Here is a 20,485-nt window from a genome sequence, read left to right as displayed (position 1 = left end):
GCTGTGGTAAACTCATAGCGCAACTCTGACAACAGTATGCCAACTCTTGTATGTAATTTGTTAAATTAGATTAAATTTGTAAATTAGATTGTTAATACGGTTAATCTATACAAAAATACTGAAATATGTCCTTTTTTAATAGATCAATTTTTTTTTAATTTGGCAATTTTGTTAAAACGCAAAGCAGTAGAGACTTTTGGAAAACAAATTAATTGTTGTATTCGTACAATTCCAATTAATACTTTGGGATCTAAAAAAGGTATATTTTTTAAAATATAGCTTATGGAATAATTACTTAGAAAACTGTAAAATGGGCTTTTTGTCTAATTTCTTTTTTTTCCGCTGTCTTTATTTAATCATTAAATTCTGGTGTAACTGAGTTAAACTGAAAGCATGTGGGGATAGGAGAGGAAGGCAAGAGAGGGAGTGATGGGAGCTGGTTGCTGCAAGCAGAATTGGTGTTAAATGGAATTTAAAGATGTAAGACTATACTAAGACTTCAAACGAAGCATTTTGTATTTACCAGGCAATATTTACATATATGGGTAGCTGTCAGATTTGGGCTCAGATTGTCTTGTGGTTCCAATCAGATATCATTTACTAAAAGGAGATTCTGTCCATGTTTCGGCTTTGCTGAGGGTCACGTAAATCCCTTCACCCCACTGGGAGAAATGCTTTTGGTTTTCCAATGAATTGAAGAGAAGCAAACGCTTACTACTGGATTTGAAATGATTGTCTACATGTGGAAAATATGGAAATTGAAACACTGTCCAAACAACTTCTAATTATATAGTATACAAATATCACTTGAAAAAGTTTTTCAGAAAGTCATTTTGAAAAAGGCCTTTCAAGTGGTAGCTGTCATTCCTAAACCTGTCATGAGCAGTTAGAGTAATAGGCACAAAAGTACAGAAAATTGAATAATCAAATTTTTTTTATTACAACTTTCAATGCAGTTGTAATAGGCACAAAAGTACAGAAAATTGAATAATCAATTTTTTTTTTTATTACAACTTTCAGTGCAGAACTGAAAAAGCTCTTCCCCTAAATGCTGGGTTTGTGTAAGGATGCTGCTTTTCCCTGGTACCTACTGCATTGCTTCCTCAAATAATCTTTTTCACGCTCTGCAGAGAGCATCTTCTGTGCCAGCTCTGCCCGGCGCTGGCGTTGCTGCTCTCCAGCCTGCCCTGTGCCGCCGTGGGTGCCCTCGGAAGCTGCCTGGGGAGGAGGTGGAGCAAGAGCAAAATCGCACAGGCAGGAGGGGAAATGAGTTCACCCTTTGCAAGGTTAATTGAAATCACCTCCCTGTGGCAAAACTCCTTTTCCCCCAGCAATTTCACCTCCTTGTTTCCCTTAGAGTCCAAGGGTTTGGTTAGTCCTGGTGGATAATTAGCATCCTGAAGATTTGGGAAACTGGGTTCTCTTGTAGATGCTACTCATGGTGGTCCTGTCACTCTCAATTATATGTATATTTTTTTTTAGTGTGATTTCAGAGGAAATCTTGCATCAACATGTGTGTATTATCATAGTTTAAAATAACACGCCCGCAAACTGGAGGTCAGGAAGCCTGCCATGGTAGCGATCGTGCCTGCTTGCTCTATTAAGAAAATTACTTAACACGTTTATGGCTCAGCGTACCCAGCAATAAAAAGAGGATGGTAATGCCAGCGTCTTGACGCAGTCATTGCAAGGCTCAAGTGTTTTGACAGAAGATTATCCTGCTAAAAGGGACATCGCTGGATGGATCGGTGAAAGCAGAGCTCTGCATTTTTGGGGGCTTTTTTCGACAGTAATATACAGATTTGATAGGACCAGAGAACATTGTGAAAACCTGTTGATTAAAATGCTTTGAGCTGGTAGGCAATCTTGCAAATATATTGAACAGGAAAACAAACCAATGTTAATACCCATGTTATAGACCAAAGCTACGTCATTACGTATTTTACGTAGACTTTACAGGTAGATAACATGCAGAGGATTTAATAGATTTTTCTAAGGTAACTTTTTTCTAATTAGAGGGAAAAATCCGAATGAAAAATTTGAGCGTACGCTGGCTGATTGCAATTCTTCAACTGCTTTTAGTTTCTCCTGTTCTTAAGCTAGCATTTAAATGGACCATTTGATTAATCATTTGTATACCGACTATAATATTCCCAAATTTCCTTTGAGTTGTACGTACTGTAAAAGACAATTATGTCGCCACAGATTAAATAAGTGAATTAAAACAGAATAGCAGCTTAATTTGACCTGTGATTTTGCTCTCGTTCCCTTTAGTGGAACGTATGCCACTCCAGCAAATAGATGAAGTCATCCATGACAGCTTGTGATGAATTGCCGTATTTATACTGTATATTTTAATAGCCTCACACTAATTTAAATTGAGCACAGAGTAAATTATAATTCAGTCACTTGAGTGCTTGTATTTAACTTGACAACTCATCCTTATTTGTCCTGGAGGTGTAGTGGAGAGCAGAGGAAATGTGCTCAGGTATTCCTCTTTTAAAAATTAACCCTTTCCACTTGGAACGTTAGGTACGTTGAGTTCACGCTGTGTTCCAGGCGTGCTGAGCGATTCCAAGATTGCTGTATTTTCGGCAGGAGCTTGATAAGGAAGATGTGCAGGAGTGCTTGGAGCCCCTTGCTGAATCCCAGAGGACTGCCATATCATTTAAATTTAAAAAAAAATGCTCCCCTCATCTAGGATCCCTCTCCGGCTCTACGTGTGAGGCACCCTTTCGGCTAGTTTTGAAATCGGGGCGGGCAGATCTGGATCAGTCCTGCTCGCCCGCGTCCCCAGGCTCGGCCGCCCCGTGGCAGGCGCGGTTAGCATGTGGTTAGCGTGATCAGCGGCGACCTGCCGAGCTCCTCTGTTCCTGGGACTTTTCTTGGTAGCTTCTGGTGCAAACTTGGTGAGAAATTGTATTGTATTGAACGGTGTGGTGTGAACTCACAGCACATTATTCTACGCTTGATGAATTCAGTTTTACTTTTCTCCTCTCGGGGAAAATCACGGTGATTTTTTGCTACAAAGTTCTTTCCAAAGGTGCAATTTTGGCAAACTTTGTTGTCTAATGTTACATCTCATTTGCTTACCTGTGTTACAGTTGTGGAAGTTTATTCACAGCTTCTTCCTTGGTAGCAATGGGTTTGAGGAGGTTTTTGGTTTTTTTTTTTTCTTGCTTTAATGCTGTTGCAGCCCATGCTTAACACTGTCAGCTCACATATTCTTAAAAGTTGTTTCACCCATACAAACTTCATTTTCTAAATAGGCTTGGGAACTTTAAGCAAAAGGAGTATGACCGTGGAGATTACAAATGGAGATTAAGGCAGTGCTATGTAGATTTTTTTTTTTTTTTCCCCTCTTTCTGCCCCCGTTTCAATGCTGTAAATACCGTAAGGTTTCTCCAACCTTGACATCGGCTGGGTGTCTCCCCTGTGCTGTAAGTCACACGAGCCACGTGTGTTTAGATGGGAGAAAACACTTCGGCACGATAGTTACGCAGAGAGTGAGACGGTGGTCTCTCCTAATTTATTTTGTGGTGATATTGCTTGGTGTGGTGATACATGCTTGCCATACCGTTGCGGTACGTGCCCTGCCCTATGGGATCCCGAACGCTTGTAAATAGGGTCGCTCTGCTTTTCCAGGTTATCCTCACTATTAGAATGCAGGGTCTGCGTGTAATTATAGTTAATGCAAATCAGCCAGAGACCTTTCTTCGTGCCAGGTCTTGGTTGATTGGGTGTCAGTGATGTATTTGACGCTGATCATGCTAACTAGTCATCGTTCAGGTCGGTGAAGCCTTCACAGTGAACCAGGCAGGGAAATTTCTCACTGTGAGTAGAATTTAGTGAGATAAACTTTAATTTTAGACTGTTGACAAGATTAAATTCTGTTAATATTCAATGGGTAAAACTGATGGTATTCCAGCAAATTATTTTAAGTTTTTCACGCTGGAAAAATGTAAGTGAATATTGTTGGCAAATGATTATTGATCTAGACAAGTGTGTTAAACGTTTCTTGGCAGCCCTGTATTACACTTACAATTTAGTTTAGTGACAGCTTTTATAAATAACCCTAAAGCAAACTCTTGATAGAAACAGGTTATCGTTTTTTCTTTTAGACAGATTTTGATACTGTAAAATGCATGTGTTTGGAAATGGTCTCTCTGTATTTTGTTTTGTCAGCAGTATGTGCAGCCTGTAATATCTGTTCTGCTAATTCTGCAAATTGACTAGATTTTGTTTCCCTTTAGCTTAAAGTATTAAACTGTGAAATATTGTGTGGTGGCAGACTGAGCCTGGCTAAATGCATTTGGAGTCCATTTTGGTTTATGTAGTGGTACTTAATTATTAAGCGCGCAACTCTTCAAATAACCGTGGCAAAGAATTGTTGGGAAAAGTTGACTTTCAATGCTGGTTCTGTCGGAAGCAGCATCCTTATTAAGAGGATCTGTCTTGAAAATCCTGAAAGCTTGTAACTGCAGGCGCTGCACCCCACCTCCACTGCAGCACTCGGTACTTTAGTCCCGGGTAGCAGCCTGGCTCGAAAATGATGAAAAACAAGGGCACGGATGAAGGAAGCGGCAGATAAGCATGACAGAGAACGGCTGCTTTGAGCTGCCGGGCGCTCAGTCAGGTTGTTTGTAGTTGTTTTGAGGAATGCTTTGGTGATGCTTACCTAAACATCTGCACCATCTGCTATCATCTGCATTTTTTCCATATATTTAACAGTTTTCCATGTTTCATACGCTGCTAGGAATTTATATGGAAAAAAAGGGGGTAAATATTAAAGAAACTGAAACTGTAAGTGGTGGTAGGAGACAGTCCTTCAGGACACCGCTGAGACATTCGGAGATACTTTCAGTACGGCAGTCCTTAGCCCTTAGGGTTGACATCGGCACGTTCAGCCTGACCTGCCAGGGTCGCAGCTTTGCAGGTTTTTTCACGAGACATCTTTGCAGCGAGGAGAATCGGCGCCGGGCAGGCGAGGAGGAGGCTGTGCCGAGCGGGAGCTGGGAGGGGGTCGCACTTTGGGTCAATAAGCAGCAACTCTGAGTTTACCGACCTGCGGATCTACCACGCCTGCTCTTCACGATACACGTGGGGCTTGTGTTCAAGTTCTAACTCGTCTCTTGGTCGGATGGTTAAACCCAAACCTGACGACGTTTCATGGATAAAATTGACTGTATAGCTTAGCTTACTTGTAACTGACTTTTAAAAGTAAATAAGTCTGTCCTTTCATTTCCATTTCTTTCCTTTGCTCATCGCTCTCTTAAAATATTCTTTCCACCTCTTCCTCTCTTTCCTTTTCTCACATAAGGATAATGAATACATGGATCTTCAGGTTTTTATTTTGAATCTTTCACTTACTTTTTATGCCAACTCTGATCACGTGTCCATTTTTTGTATTTTAGGTGATACCCTTAGATATAACACTGGAACTCCAGAAGCAGATAATGTCAGAGTTAGAAATTCTTTATAAGGTATGTAGATTTTCTCATTTTCATTGTTCTTGCTTATAGTCTTCCTACAGCGATTTTTAAAACAGGCTTCTCTTTTTCCCTTTCTTTTTCCAGTGTGACTCATCGTATATCATAGGATTTTATGGCGCTTTTTTTGTAGAAAACAGAATTTCCTTGTGTACAGAGTTCATGGATGGTGAGTTGTGTATCCAGTGTGCTTTTGATTGCTAAGTATGTAAATGGGAAAAATCATATAAAGATGTGCTTTTCCAGAATGGAGCAAAATGCAGTAGTATGACTTGAAAATGTGAAGTATTAATAACTTTGCAGGTAGTTTTAAAAAAAACAGGTTAGTGTTGGGCTTGTGTTATATTCTCCATGGTACGCTGTATTTTCCCTGAGTGCAACTTCACTTACTTTTATTGAAAATGTAAATAGAACAGAAATAAATGCTAGCTTAATTTGTGGTTTGATATTGGAGTCTTCCATACAATCTGTCCTTGCTGACAAAACAGCTGTTCCTCACTTTTACTGTTTTGATAGCCAAAACAGATTTTCTTTTAAAGAAATCTATTAACCCAATGTCCTATGTGTTTTCAGTGGAAATCGTCTCTTAATTGCAAGACAAGGAATTATTTTCTAACACAGCTGTTTAGCAGTGCTGGGCTGAGTTTCTTTTTGAATGTGCTCTTGTTTCTCCCAGTGTGAATCTTCAGACCAACAGTGTCCCCTTCCCCACAATCTGACGCTACTGTCATTAGGGAGTTGTATTAGTACTTTGCTTTGAAATCTTGTGCTGTGTGGCATTCTTGGAAGAAAGGCAGGAAAAGTATACTGATTACAGCAATTTATAATCATTGCTGCCCTCTGTGTATCAATTCTGAGAGCGTGCGTCATGACAGATGCAGTCCCCTTGTGTCTTGTGCGCAAGAACCCCCTTCGCAGCGTTCAACTTTTAACATCACGTCGTCGTTACAAGCAACAGCCTATTACTCTCTCCAGGATTTTCTTATGAGCCAGCATTTTATGCCCTATCCATGTTTTTCACAAAGGTTCAGTTAAGCCGTATATAAAGAAGTAAGGGTCTTGCAAATAATTTGCTATGGAGGGAAGGCTTTCCGGCAGGAAAAATTTCCAAAGCCAAATGTGTACCATTAAGGATCATTGAGTAGCTTCTTTCTTTCTGATGGGGACCACAGATAAAGCCCTTCAGGGTTTTATGGTGCACTTTGTTTTCTCCCTGTTAAAACGGCCTGTTATTACTGTTATTTCTCTCTTTTTACATTTACTACCTCTGTCCCAGTGATCACTGTGCCCCATTTCCAAGTATGAGTATTCTCTCAGATTTTCTATATCTGATGAAAAAGCATTACATTTACTCAACAAAGCCCACAAGTTAAATTCTTTGCTGTTCTCATGCTGTGTGACTATTAGCCATTTCTATGTTCTGTCCTTGTGGTTGCACTCAGACCTGCAAGCCTGTGTTAAGCAGTAGTTACATGCAGTAAGGAGGCTTCTGCCTATGCCACAACATGCATCTGCCTAGAGTATGTATGCTCCTACTAATTCAGAGAGATTCTTAAAAATGAAGGACACAAATGCTTGCAGTTTTGAATTCTTGTTTGAAAATATTTAAGCCTCATGACAATGCACAACGATGGTGTTGGCTGACCATGCAGCAATTACTTGGGATTATACTGGAGATGACCTCTGGTCTGCCTCGTGTTGTGCACTCCTTCTGGCAGAAAGCAATAGCAATCATTTAAAAGAAGAACAAAATGCAAATAAAGGGACCTTGCCATTTTTTTCGCCCCGAGCTTTAATTTTGGTGCGTAAGGATGCAGGTGAAGATAAGAAAAAATACTTTCCCATCCTGTATGTGAACAGCTTTATCCTTGAGAAGTTTTTGACCCTTTTGGGCCAGTTTCTAGTATTTCCTGAACTCACATCCCATGACTCTGTTTGCCCCGTTGTATCCTGTACCACATCACAAAACATAGGTATTTCCCTTTTGAATTACCTAGATACAGATGGATCTGCCTTTTCTTGGGATCCACATGACTTAGGGGTACACAAAAGGTGTGCATGTAAGTACCACCACATTGTTTTTTTCCTGGCACCTGCAAGCAGGAGAAAGCCAAGTAACTCCAAGTCTGCAAATATCAACACACTGAGGTTCAACTGACTTGGATCATCCTCCCACCTGCCAGTTGAGCTTAAAGAGCAACAGAGATGTGAAATGAGGCTTTCTAGTCTTTGCCCTTTTATATTTATAATAATGATGTTCTAAATAAAGGTGGTGAAATGCACTGTTGCCTTTTACATAATGTTGGTGCCTCTTTGCTGAAAACTGCTGAACACCCGCTAAATTCCTCTGAAAAGCAGCGAGAGGTGCGGGTTATCAGACTGTACCTAGATGTCTACACATAGATATGGGAGCTAACATTATTTGGAGTTGGAAATGTTGTCCACTGCAGAATTTTTTCTCCATAGAAGAATGGCAGATTTCCCTGATTGTTTGCAAAAAGATACTTTCCTTCATTTTTCAAACAGCACTACCTTTAGTGACATCTGTAAGAGTGAGACTTAGCAGTTTGGTTATGAAAACAGGTCTCTTTTTGTCCAAAATTTAAGGATATGTTAGAACCATTAACAGGAACCACCTGCCATAAGATTGCCTTCTGTTTGGCTTTTGTAGTGAGCAAGTAAGTATCCGTGATGCTACATCCTCTGATTTCCATTAAATAGTACTTACATTTACTTTTAAAACTGAGATGCATTATAATCCACAGGCAATGTAGACAGTATAGGTTGAAAGATTAAACTTAGTGAATGAATAGTAGTTTCAATGACCTGGAATCAGAGCAGCGTTAGTGAAGACAAACGTATATTGTATTGCTGACAGTAGAGACGATGAGGAAAATGAGCGGGGAAAAACCCAGCAACCACCACCACAAAACCCCAGTCATTAGAATAAGAAGTATAGTATAAATAATAACTATTGGATAAGTAAGGCTGAAGACTGGAATAAGGGCCTTGTGACTTCTTTGGATTGCAGCATTTCAGAACGAATGGGATTTACTTTCAAAAACTGAACCATAAGCAAAGTACAAGGTGTAGTTTTCTTAGTTGCTGAGTATTGGCCTAACTCTTTTCCCAGTGGTGTCATCGGTAAAATCCATATGCTACACTGAGAGCAGAGTTAGATCAGTGCTGAGCACTTCTGAGAACCTCAAACCTTGAATAAGATAACATGGTCTTGCAAGCTCATGGTAATATGCTCTGCCTGTAATTTGCTTGCTTTTTTTTTTTTTCTTTTAACCATTCTACTTGGATATTTTTAATTCTCAATTTTAAATTTACTTTCTTGCCCAAGAATTTGTGTTTCATCCCAGGGACATTTTGAACACTGGTTTGGTCATGAATCTCCTTCGCAGAAGATAAAGGAAGCAATCCTTCCCAGTCCCCGGGGAACGTCTGTAGGGCCATTAGAAGGACTTGGGCTTCTCACTTCCCCACGAATGGGTGATGCTGGCTGGACAGCGTTATGCCAGATAGCAAGTTGTGTCCCATACTGGAGTTTACTGGCAAACCTTATCTGCTTGCCCAGGAGCTCCTTGTCTTGCATTTTCAGACGTCAATGTGGACACAGACTGCAACGCTCAACCAAACTTTTACTGGTTTGATCATGGGGAGGAAATGGCTTTAAGCAAGTATATAAGCATTGTATCAGATACCATGTAATGCTAGCGCCAAGTTTTGAGGACAAGGGTTAGGATACTTTGGACTTTGAAGTCCACTGTTGCTTTTTGGGATGACTTGGTTATTCCTGAGAAGTTACGCCGAGCCTGGTGGTTTTGAGTTCTCCAGTTTCGATATGCTGCCCTGTGACTGGGGGGGTTTCCAACAGGAGTTTGAGTATTAATGCTGCAAGCAAAAATAAGTAATATGGGTGAAAAGAGACCTGAGTACTGTTTCATGTGTTTATGCAGAGTTTGGTAGATTTTTAAGGTCAGTTATTTCTGACACAGTTATTGTTATATCATTGATGGTGTTTTTATTAATAACCAAGGCCTAGAACACCCTTGTGACTTTGAATCTAGGGCAGTATTTCATTTTGTATTACCTAAGCACGTTTTGTTTGTCCCTGCAGGGGGTTCTTTGGATGTTTATAGAAAAATTCCAGAACACGTACTCGGAAGAATAGCAGTAGCTGTAAGTACTTTTTTCTTTTTGCCTTTCGGTTTTCGATTGTGCACGTAACACATCTCTGATTTGAGTGCGCACGTGCCCCCTTGGGACACTGAGTCATCTCCAGGATCCGTGTCCTCATTGTGTCTGTGTAAAAGGGAGGGTCCTTCCTATCTCAAGCTCTTCCTAACCATCCTGTGTGCACAAGGACGCCGGGGTGAAGGAAGCCTTCCTTCTGAGTGGCCAACACATGAGTTGCCAGAGGCTCAAGAAACATAAAAGGATGTGATAAATTGAATGGGATAAGAAAACAAATTGTGAATTTGCTGGAGAACTGTGTGGTCGTGTTTCTTCGTATCAACTCTTGTAGGATGGAGCAGTCCTCTTGATCGCCTTTATTTAGCCTTGAAGTCCTTCTGTGCTATACGATTCCTTTCAAAAGTGATTCAGAAGCCCTGTCCTGGCCCTTATGGCGATCCCTCCTCTGCTGCTTCTGCTGATTCTCCTGTGTCACTTCCATTCCAACTGTCCTCATTCTGTACAAAGTAACTCAATTAGATTTGCTTTCCAGGTTGAAAAATTAAGTCAGTTCCTGTTATCAAAATGCAATGGTAGAACGCATTTGCTGTCTTCCCCTGTGGCAGAGGTACTCCTTAAGGCAGATAAGGAGGAGGCTGAAGTTTTTGTTTGGCACCAGCCAGGCCTGACAAAGGCTGCTGGGGGCCAAGCTGCTCTCTCACCCCTGTGCTGGGACCCTGCACACGTGAGCGGTCGTGGTTGAAGAGCTATTAGTCGTGTTAGGGGTGGTCAGCAGGGAGATGCTCTGTGATCTGGGAAGAACTATCAGCCCCCAACGTCTGCTCAGTTTGGTAGCCAGGTGTTGACAGTGGGATCCTTAGAGCACCCGGTAGCCCATCATTGTGTCTCAGCAGCATTCAGTGGCTTTGCCTTGCTAGAAATTCACTAGCCGTGATTGAAAACTCAAATTACAGAGGGAAAAAAAAAAAAGTTCCGTATTTTGCCACAGCTGAACACAGGGTAAATGACCAATGTCTTAGTGGATCTTACAAGGGAGAGAGATACTGCTAAACAATTGCTAAATATAAGGAATACTTTGATAACTTAAGCAGTTTAAAGCATAACAAAGTTATTCTATCATGTGCCATTTAATTAAGTGCTGGGTTTTCACATTCATTATACATCAAGCTGACAATTTAAATCCTTTAATCCAACACAGGCAGCTATTTAGTCTCTGTTCATTGTAATTCACAGCTCTACTTTCTCTTAATTTGTGTGGCCTGCCCAGGGTGATGAACATCCTTCTCTGATGCTGTTTCCTCTAAGTAGTTTCAAATCTGCTCATTATTTAGCTTAGCAGTTTCTTATGGAATTTGAATGCTTTTCACCTTTAGTTCAGAGCAAAAACGTTTCATCTCTTCTTCCCTATGGAGCAATGAATGATAAGTTGCTCACGGTGTCCTCATATTCCTGACGCTAAGTAGCGGGTGTATAGTGTAATAATACTGGGATGGGCCTTTCAAGCATTTCTTCAGATGCTCCTTCCTTCTCCTTTTCCTTATCTCACTTCATGTTGTGCACTTAATACATCCACACTAACTGACCTTACCATTTCCTTACTCGCTTTTGTCTCTCCTCTCCCCCATCCTCCCCAGCCCACCTGGCTTGGTATTCTGCAGATGTTCTCTTCCAATTTTTCACTTATCCATAACTGGGGTCCTTCAGCCCCATCTTTTATGTCTTGAGATTTTTTTTTTTTTGTTCACCTGCAGGGTCATCTCTTTACAAATCTGTTAGTTAGTGAGCATGACTCCCTGACATGGATGGTGAGCTGATGCTTAACTTTTTCTAGTTATTTTATTTGCTGCTTTAGCAACCTGTACCGTGCCCACTGCGGTGCAGGGGGTCAGTAAAGAGGTGAACAAAGGAGCGGGTGCCTTCAGAGAGGGAACTCGCCCTCTTCTCCTGCTTCTCCGTAACAGAAGGTGTGCGCTGAGGCTGAACCAGCGCTGGCAGCTTCCTCTGCTCTGGTGCTGATTTTTTGCTTGATTGCCATGGTAGACTTGTTGGAAGGAGGTAGTGAAAGCCTTTGTTTTCTCTGTAATTTATCCGTGGCAGCAGGAATGGCTCCTTTAAGTCTTCACAAATGGCTACCCTGCATCTTGGTGTCTGACATTTCGGTCGAGGCCAGCAGCCCATTTTGTGGGTTGGGGCACCGTTTTGCCAAGTACTGCACGCAGACACTGTAATCCCCACCCTGAACAGCTTGTGAAGATTACCCAAAGCCTGGAGGATTTCTGTTCATGTGCTGACAAGAAGGAGAATGTCAAACAAAAGCTGGAGCTTATGTGGATGGATTCTGTGGACAAAATCTGGAGCTTCCGTAGTCTCTTTTTTTCCCAGTCTGTATGTTTTCTTCCTACCTTCCTTGCACCATGTACACAGAGTCGTTTGTCTTTTATTCTCCCAAGACATGTACAACGCATTAGTCTATTGAAGCTGCTTAATAATATGTGTGACGTGCACGTACGTTACTTAGAATACCTTTTTGTTGTATTTGTAGAAGTTTTAAGGGAAACCATTTCCAGAGGAAAATGATGCAGGCACGTATAGACATTTAGCAGCGTCCCAGCATTCTGCTCGCTCCAACTTGATGATTTTCTTGCTTCCTTTCTCGTTATACCAATGTAATCGTCATGAAAAGCAGTGGACTGACAACCCTTAAAAACAATTGTCCTGCTCACAGCAATGAGCATGAAAAGCACAGGAGATTCCAGCTGGTCTAGAACAAGATCTGTGTCTGCTCAACGTGACACGGCAAAGGGAGCACGTTAGCCCTGTGCTGCACTTGCTCAATTAAACACCGAGTTGTGCTCAAGGTCATTACCTTGCACTATTTGATCTCCGTAGGCTGGGGCTGAACTACCTGAGAGACATCCCTTTCTTGACAACCCTGACTTTCTGTAGCCGAAAGGATAGGGCTGTGTTGCTACTTGTTTCTCACTCGTTTCCTTGAAATACTGCTATAAATACTTACCAGGTACCTGCAATGCACTGCTTAATGGGCATGGATGATACTTGCTTTCTCGTGCGCTCCCCTCCCAACCAGGCTTTCTCATGATTTGGCAGGAACCAGGGGAGAGTTTTGTCTGCTGAGACAGTCAAACGTTTCTGATAATAGCAACTGCCACTGTATTTTTTTTCTGATGTGAACCCTTGTCTGCTGAGAATTAAACTGGATATCGCAGAGTCACGTGAAATACACGCGGTCTTTACGCTGTAGTGTTCTTCTGCATTCTTCTTATCCATTTCCCACTGAAGAAGTGATCACCATTAACTGTGATGGACAATCAGCTTTCAAGCTGAAATAGCAGGACTGTATTGCAGAGTGTGATACTCTCCTCTCTCAGGGTTTTGGTTTTTTTTTTTTTGAGGAGTAAAGGGTGGGCGGCAGGTTTGAGGCTGAAAGACAGATGCTGAAAATAAAGCAAGGCAGTGAAAAGAAATCCTTAAAGGAGGAAAGCATTTGCCAGGGCTTGGAGAGAAGCACTGTTTTTTCAGGGGCAGGATAAAGCGGTAAGGGAGAGGTGGAGTCTGCTGAGACTTGGGTCCCCAGGAAGCTGGAGGGATCTCTGACTTCATGATAAAATTCATCGTAGCTGCCTGTATGAGGCAGTGTCAACAAGAAGGGGGAACCTCTCTTCTTTCTTGTGTTCTTTACTTGTGCAAAGGGCTGGTGTGTTTTGCCAAAGGAAAAGTCTGTCTCGGGAACCCCAAAGTGATGTTGTGGCCGCTCCTGTTTTCATACTGACGCGTACTTATTTGGGTCTGCCGATGTAAAATCTGTTCTACCTTTGCTTGCCACTTCACGCATTTATTTTCACTTCAATTTCTGAAGCAGTGACATTGTGCACTGTATTTTGAGTGCTAATGTTGATTGAAGTTCTCCCTGAAAGGATGTGCACTTGAACTGTCAAGAGAGTGAGTTATTGACAGCAGGTAGAAGTACTTTTTGTGTCAAGGCTTTGTCAAGTCATTGTTGTAAAACCTACTTTACTGAATACCAATAATTCCTGCTAGATGTTCAATCAAAAGAGACTCTGTTCCAGCACCATTTTAGAATAATATTTAATACTTATGAGTCCTTCCCTAATAGGCAAATGTAAGGTAAGTGAATAACAGTACTTTACACTGGTTAGTCCATTTGGGGGGCTCCTGTGTGCATATTTGCAGCCCAGGATAAAGGGAAGAACTCTTTTCATTCCTTTGTACACTGATGCTGAGAGAATCTGAATGTGAGAGTTTGTTTAATACCGTGTCTTTTATAACTGCTTATTCAGCACATGTTCCATAATAAAGATGTTTAATAACTCACAGCTGTTGATTTTCTTTTTTCCGTAGGAAATGTTTCCTTTTTTCTGTGAAAACATGCTTTAAAATAAATAGTTTTATAATGATCTTAAAGATTTTAAATAGTCTAAATGTGTGTTTAATAATCAAAGAAGCTTACTATTCTCAAAATCACTTTCACCATTGGAGGAAGCCTGAAATGTTGCACCCTCTTTATTTATTTTTACATCAGTACTTCTTTTTTTTCTTCTTCTTATGTCAAAATGCTGTGTAAGTAGAATTCCCCTGTTTTGCTTTTTGAAAGGCTAACGTGAACAAGGCCATACCGCTGGGCATGCAGAATTTGACTAAGGCCTTTTGTTACAGGTAATTACCATCTGAGGCCATGAGATGGTTGGGTATGGAGTGCGAGTTTAACACTGAGGAATTGCCACCTAGAGCCATTTACCGGGGATCCGGAATCCTTATTTGCTTTACAAAAGAGATTCAGATTCCACTGACATTGTTTTTGGTTACAGAATAAATTTTAAAATGAGTTTCTAATCCAATAGGAAGGCTGAAGATGACTATGCTGTCTGCTTTGAGGCTGTGTAATATTTTTAGCACTTCCGCTTGATCACTGCAACAGAGTAATTTCATTTCAGTCTACTCGGACAATGAAAAGAATGTAATTGTTTTGTCTGAAGAACTCATACAACTTCACAAACGTCGCAAATGCTTTATTGTTCTGGAGATGCACAAAGAGAGTGTCCAAGGAAAATGAATGAAATGTCATCTCATAGATGGAAACTTTGTAAAAAAGATTTGCTCTATTAAAAAAGCTGGCTGAGACAGCAGGGATGGTTTGGGTAAAAAGTAAGCAGTAGCAGAAACATGTTTGTTGAATCTTGTTAGTTTTCTGGGCTTGTAAAAGTAGTAAATCTAGGGGGGAAATTACAGTGTTAAAAATGCAAGAAGTATTGGGGTTTAATTACTTTACAGAAACAAAACCTGCAGAGAGGATAACTTGCAATACCCCACTGCTTCCTTAGCGAGTCAACTGAACGGCTTGTTTAATTTGGGGCTATTATAATCAATTGTATATAGAAAATAAACAGAGTAGCAGCTGGATCCGGTGATGATCTTGCCAGATCTGAAAGAGCCGTATGTACGTATTCGGTGTAAGGAAGTGTCGTGGGTTGTTGTTTTGGGAGATGATACTACAAATGCATGTCCTGCGAATTTTCATTAAAATGCATCTCGTACATAAGGCACTCCAATGTCATACTGGAGTAACAGGTTTTGAAATTTGGTTTTAACAGTTTAGCTAGCGGGAGGAGCAAATTCTGGAATAGCAGGCCAAAGTCTGCCCCAGTTCTTCTCTTTTAGGGGTTCCAATTGTATTTTCTGGGGCTATGGGATACAGTAAGGCTTGCGTTTGGTCCAGAATGAGTAATATAAAGAACAAGACAATTTGTACAGTTCAAGAAGAAATGTTCAGCATTTGCATTGAGTAGGTAAAAGCGTGGGAAGTAAAGGAGGAAAAAGTACCAATGCACCAAATGGAAAGAAAGAGAAAGGGAGGATGAAGTGGAAGAGGCTGTTAGAGATTTTGTTATTTTCTGGCCTTTAATTCCACTGGGTTGCTTTTGTTGCAAGAAGACAAATCATTACGCACTTCGTCTTTCATGATTTTTAACACCCCAGCAAAGATAGATGAATATATTGAAATACATTGATGAATACATCAAATACATTGAAATGCCTAAAGGGATTCAGTGTAAGCTCAACTAACTTCAACTTACAGATCCTAGGAAGAAGCTTATTTGTGTGTTCTTAACCTGTTGCCGTGTAGTCCGCAGCGGTTTGCAGCAGGGGTTCGTCTGGGTCCTGCAATCCTTTGGAGGGGATGCTTTGTCTCCCCTTTTCGTGGTCCTGGCTCTGTTCTTCATTGGAACTCGGGTCTTTAACAACTCGTGCCAGCTGAGATGTGCAGTGTATTTTACCAGGAATCTTTAATACGTGTTGTTGCTTTTTCTTTTAAATTCAGGTTGTGAAAGGCCTTACCTATTTATGGAGTCTAAAGATTTTACACAGAGGTGAGTGCAGTGTTTTCTGTTTTCCAATTAAATACCATATTATTTTATTTTAACAACACTTTCTACAGAGACCGTAGACCATGCTAACATCTAGTTTCATTCCAGTGCAGTAATGCAGAATGGATCTTAGTCATTAGCCTTGCAGATTTTCTGATAAAATATTTTTACTGCTCTTCTCTTTTATTGCTCTCCCTCCTCCCCTATAAAGAAAAAGACTAAAGAGAGAAATTAATTTTATAGGGATTTAGATGCTTAGGGTTACAAACAGGTGCCCAGTGGAAAAATCAGCAAGGAAAATCAGATGTTTGACTAGTACTGAAAATAGAAGATAGATAATGAATTTTCTTACGTACTTCAGAAATCTCACATGACAGCCACTAGCGTTGCTAGAATCTCAGATCTCAAACTGTGGCCCACTGTCCTTTAACATGGTCATGAATAATTAAAGAAACTTTAAACCTGCTTGGACATAAGCCATTTTTGGGTTTTGCTATTTATTCTCCTTTCTGAAGCTAATCTGTATTTTTTTAAACTTCTCGTACATTTCTTGCTTTTTAGTGTTGTTACATTTTGTTAAAAATTTGTGTGTTGTGGTTAATTCAGATGTACTAGAACTTTCAAAAACAATGTCAGTTCCGGAAACGGAGGAAAATGCTGTTTAAAGAACAAAGAAGCCCTTCCCACTACACCCTCCCCCCCCCCCCCCCCCCCCCCCCCCCCAAAAAAAAAAGGCAAGAGAAACTCATTACATTTATAATGTTTCTAAAGTGTCTGAAAGTAACTGCTCTGGTTCCTAATGTTGCTAACAATACTGTTTAATTTAACCCATCTGCTCACTCAGCCCGTGTGCACAGTTGGAGCGTGCAGTAACCGACATCATTTGTGATTGAAAGAGAAGTGTAAAGTAGAGAGACACGTAGAAAATTTTAAGTTGCAAACCAAATAGGTAAGACCATTTCTTCTGGGGTGCCTAGTTTTGGAGTGGCTGAGAAGTAGGTGTGAGGCTCTGGCGAGGTGATGAGAAACGCCTGGGTTAGGTGCCCAGTGTCCTGGTGTGATCGGTGCAAGGAGTCGGGCACCTCTGGAGAGCCATCCATAAATCTGTGCGCTGAGTGGGAGCAAGAACCTAATAGGAAACACTAATCTTACTTCTCCCAAGTAGCTAGTGATAGGACAAGAGGAGATGGGCTCAAGCTGCGCCAGCGGAGGTTTAGATTGGATATTAGGAAAAATTTCTTCACGGAAAGGGTAGTCAAGCATTGGAACAGGCTGCCCAGAGAGGTGGGGGAGTCCCCATCCCTGGAAGTATTCAAAAAGCAGGCAGAGGTGGCACTCTGGGACATGGTTTGGTGGGCATGGGGGTGTTGGGTTGATGGTTGGACTGATGATCTTAGAGGGCCTTTCCAACCTTAATGATTCCTAGTTTTTATTTTCATTATAAATGATCCAGCCACCAAGCAAGGAAACATGAAATTCTTCCTCTCCCCTGAATTGGTTTAGTGGTGGACTTGGTAGTGTGAGGTTAATGGTTGGCCTGGATGATCTTAAAGGTCTTTTCCAACCTAAACAATTCGACGATTCTGTTCTGTGATTCTGTAATGACCAGTATGTATTGAGGTCCTGCCCTCCTTGGAGCTTAGGCTCAGACTGTCCTCAGGCTTTTGTGGAGAGTTTGTAGTGGAGGAGGAGGATGATCCTTCCTCTGTGTAACGGCCCAGCGAGCAGCTGTGCAACAGGACGTCGGCTTCAGTTCCTCCTCGGTCTCACAGCATCTCCTTCCTGGGAGACCGCTCTGACGTGAGCGCACAGGCTTGCTCCTGGGTGGGAGAAAGAGGGCTGTGGCCAGAAGAGTGAGTAGAGATCAAGTAAGGACTTGGCTTTGTTACCCCTGATTAGAGGGCGAGTGACATGCTAAGGCTCTTCGTGTATGTGACTCTAGGCTGTCGCTGGATTAAAAGAACAGAAACACCCCAGAGTCCATGACCAACTCAGTGCAGACGCAGGTTACCAAGGAGGCTTCATTGCTGATGATGCTTTAAACATTTCACCTACTAGCCTGAATGTTGCCAGATGCAGAGATTTATCAGCTCCATCCACTCTCAGCAAGAGGATGAGCAGTCTAGGTGCCAGAGCTGCCACAGCGATTGTCAGAATAAATATAAAAGAAAAAGCAGCTGGAGCATCCGTGGCTGGGTATCGCTCTGGTTAGGCTACACAGCCTTTGCCATGCTTTTGTAACGCCTAAAAAGAAAAAGCAGATTTGAAATTTTTGGTTTTTTCATTTTTAATTTTTTCATTAAAGATTCTGGCCACCTACTGAATATGATTTGGAGAGAGCATTGTGGTCGAGCATAAATACTATAACTGTAACAGTTTATTGTTGTTCTGCTGTAAATTTAGAACCAGGGTCTGATTTTTGCTTTGCCAGTAAAACAAAATCTCCCCTTCTGTATGGGTTTCGTTGCCTTGATTGAAGAGCAGCTCTGAGTTTTTGATGAATTATGTATGGTCCTTGCTGTGGTCTAAAGAAAAGCACGGAAACTGATTTTTCATCACACTTCAGATTTTTCTGGCCTTGGTCTGTTGCTGGATTGACCAAGGTGAGAACAGCACTGCGAAGTGCCACGGAGGGGATAACGAGCTTTCCAGGGTTCAGCAGAGTTTCCTCAAGGGATTGCTTTTCAGTATCGCTCTGCACCCATTTCTGAGATACAGGACATGCGTGTGCTTGTATGTCTTAAAAGTTGATAGGGAGTGATGCAATGCAAGATGCCTGTTTCTCAAAGTAATCTCCTTCAGCTGTCTACTGGTTTTAATGCATCAGAGGGAAACGAAAGAAAATTTACCCCGTCTTCCTTGCTGTCGCATGTAAAGCAGACCATGCAGGCAGCTCGCGTAGGCTACCAAGTCAAGAATTTCCACCGGGATGGTAACGAAGGTGGAGAAGCAATCATCCTGAAGAAGCTGTGTAAGGCAGCGCGGCAAGTGACAGTTTGTGACTAGAGCGTGGATTAAAGCAAAGGAAACAAACAATGAGCAAGTCTTTTATTCCAGATCAGACATTTCAGCAAATATTACAGCTTAACTTCAAAACAAACCTTGCAACTAATGAGGTGATAGCCGTGCATATTAATAAACCCAAAGCTGTAGTCATAGTCATCACACCCACATCAAACATAAACATAAGATTAACACCTACAGCACTTCTTTGGAAGATGTGAGAATGTCCCAATGATAAGTGTGCTCTTTTCCCCAGAGGATAAGAAGTAGAAATGGAAGGGTAATGAGAAATTAACTTAGATTTAAAACAGAATTAGCAATTAAACAAGTCTAATCATGTACAAAGTCAAAGTTTGTATAAAGACAAACCAAAATCTGTTAAGTTCAAGAATAAGTATAGACCATATGCATTTTATCTATGTTTTTCTCTGTTCACACCTCCTTATTAAAAGAAATGTATGAAATAAATGTTACCCGCTTGTGTTTAATTGTACTGATCTGTATTTGTATGCGTGACTGTGTACTGGGGGCCAGTATATATTGCACGGTTTGGCGACCTTGGTTTCTGACTAGGTTTTGAATTTGTGTCGGAGTTTTTGGAAGTGTTTTCTGGTTTGCGATGCACGAGGTTGAGCTGACTGGAGCAGAGGGGTGCTGCTCGGTAGGGACAGGCACTTGTGCAACACGGACGATGAGCGTTCCCATCTGCTCAGCAGGAACCGTAGTTTGCTGAGGATTTCACCAAAGATGACCAGAGCAGCGCGTTCTACTTTTTGCCCCTGCTTTTTTTTCTAGCTTTGTCAGAATTAATGAGCATTAGTGCCATGTATAATGAAGCACAAACAAAAGTACTAGGGTGTGTCTGTGTATATGTATACACACATATGTATAAACACATCCATACTTATGTTTATGTATGTATAGCTAAACACAGGCATGCACCCTCACTTAGGCTTTTTAAAAAAAAAAATAATCCTGGCCTCTGCAAAAAGCATGCTGACGAGGTCATTATGGCAAGAAAATATTTTCATTCTTCCAGCAGCTTCACTTGTTAACAGTAACGTTCTGTGAGCTGTCTGCAGCTAAAACTGTGCTTTTGTATGCTCGTCTCCCTTGAACCTGGCATATTGTGGTTTTATATTTTTAAAAGACAGAAAAAGTCAAGAGACAGCTTTTAAAAATCTGTTCGGGTTTTTTTTTTTTCCCCACAATCATTAATCTGTTTGCTTTTCAATAAAACAAGATGACTGAAATGTTTGGTGTTCAAAAAGCTGAACCTCTGACAGTTGTGTTGACTGGTAAGTAAGAGCTTGGAGGTCCCATTTATTTGCAGAGAGGTGAAACGACTTAGGCGGATCCATCATAAAGAGGACTTGTTCATCCTCT

The 20,485-nt window shown here is 41.2% G+C and overlaps 1 protein-coding gene across 1 annotated transcript in view; it reads left to right on the top strand.

Moving 5' to 3' along the window:
* The window catches only part of MAP2K5 (mitogen-activated protein kinase kinase 5), a 142,821-nt gene that overhangs the window by 47,347 nt on the left and 74,989 nt on the right, over nt 1-20,485 (top strand). Inside the window, exons 10-13 of the mRNA XM_075713812.1 lie at nt 5,415-5,483; nt 5,577-5,658; nt 9,616-9,677; nt 16,051-16,099. Of these exons, the coding sequence (XP_075569927.1) occupies nt 5,415-5,483; nt 5,577-5,658; nt 9,616-9,677; nt 16,051-16,099 (262 nt within the window). The remainder of the gene's footprint in view (nt 1-5,414; nt 5,484-5,576; nt 5,659-9,615; nt 9,678-16,050; nt 16,100-20,485) is intronic.

The sequence above is a fragment of the Pelecanus crispus genome, chromosome 7 (genome assembly GCF_030463565.1).
Source record: "Pelecanus crispus isolate bPelCri1 chromosome 7, bPelCri1.pri, whole genome shotgun sequence".
NCBI classification, from domain to species: domain Eukaryota; kingdom Metazoa; phylum Chordata; class Aves; order Pelecaniformes; family Pelecanidae; genus Pelecanus; species Pelecanus crispus.
The sequence above is the reverse complement of the archived record's forward strand: the minus strand, read 5'-3'. Positions and strand labels throughout refer to the sequence as shown.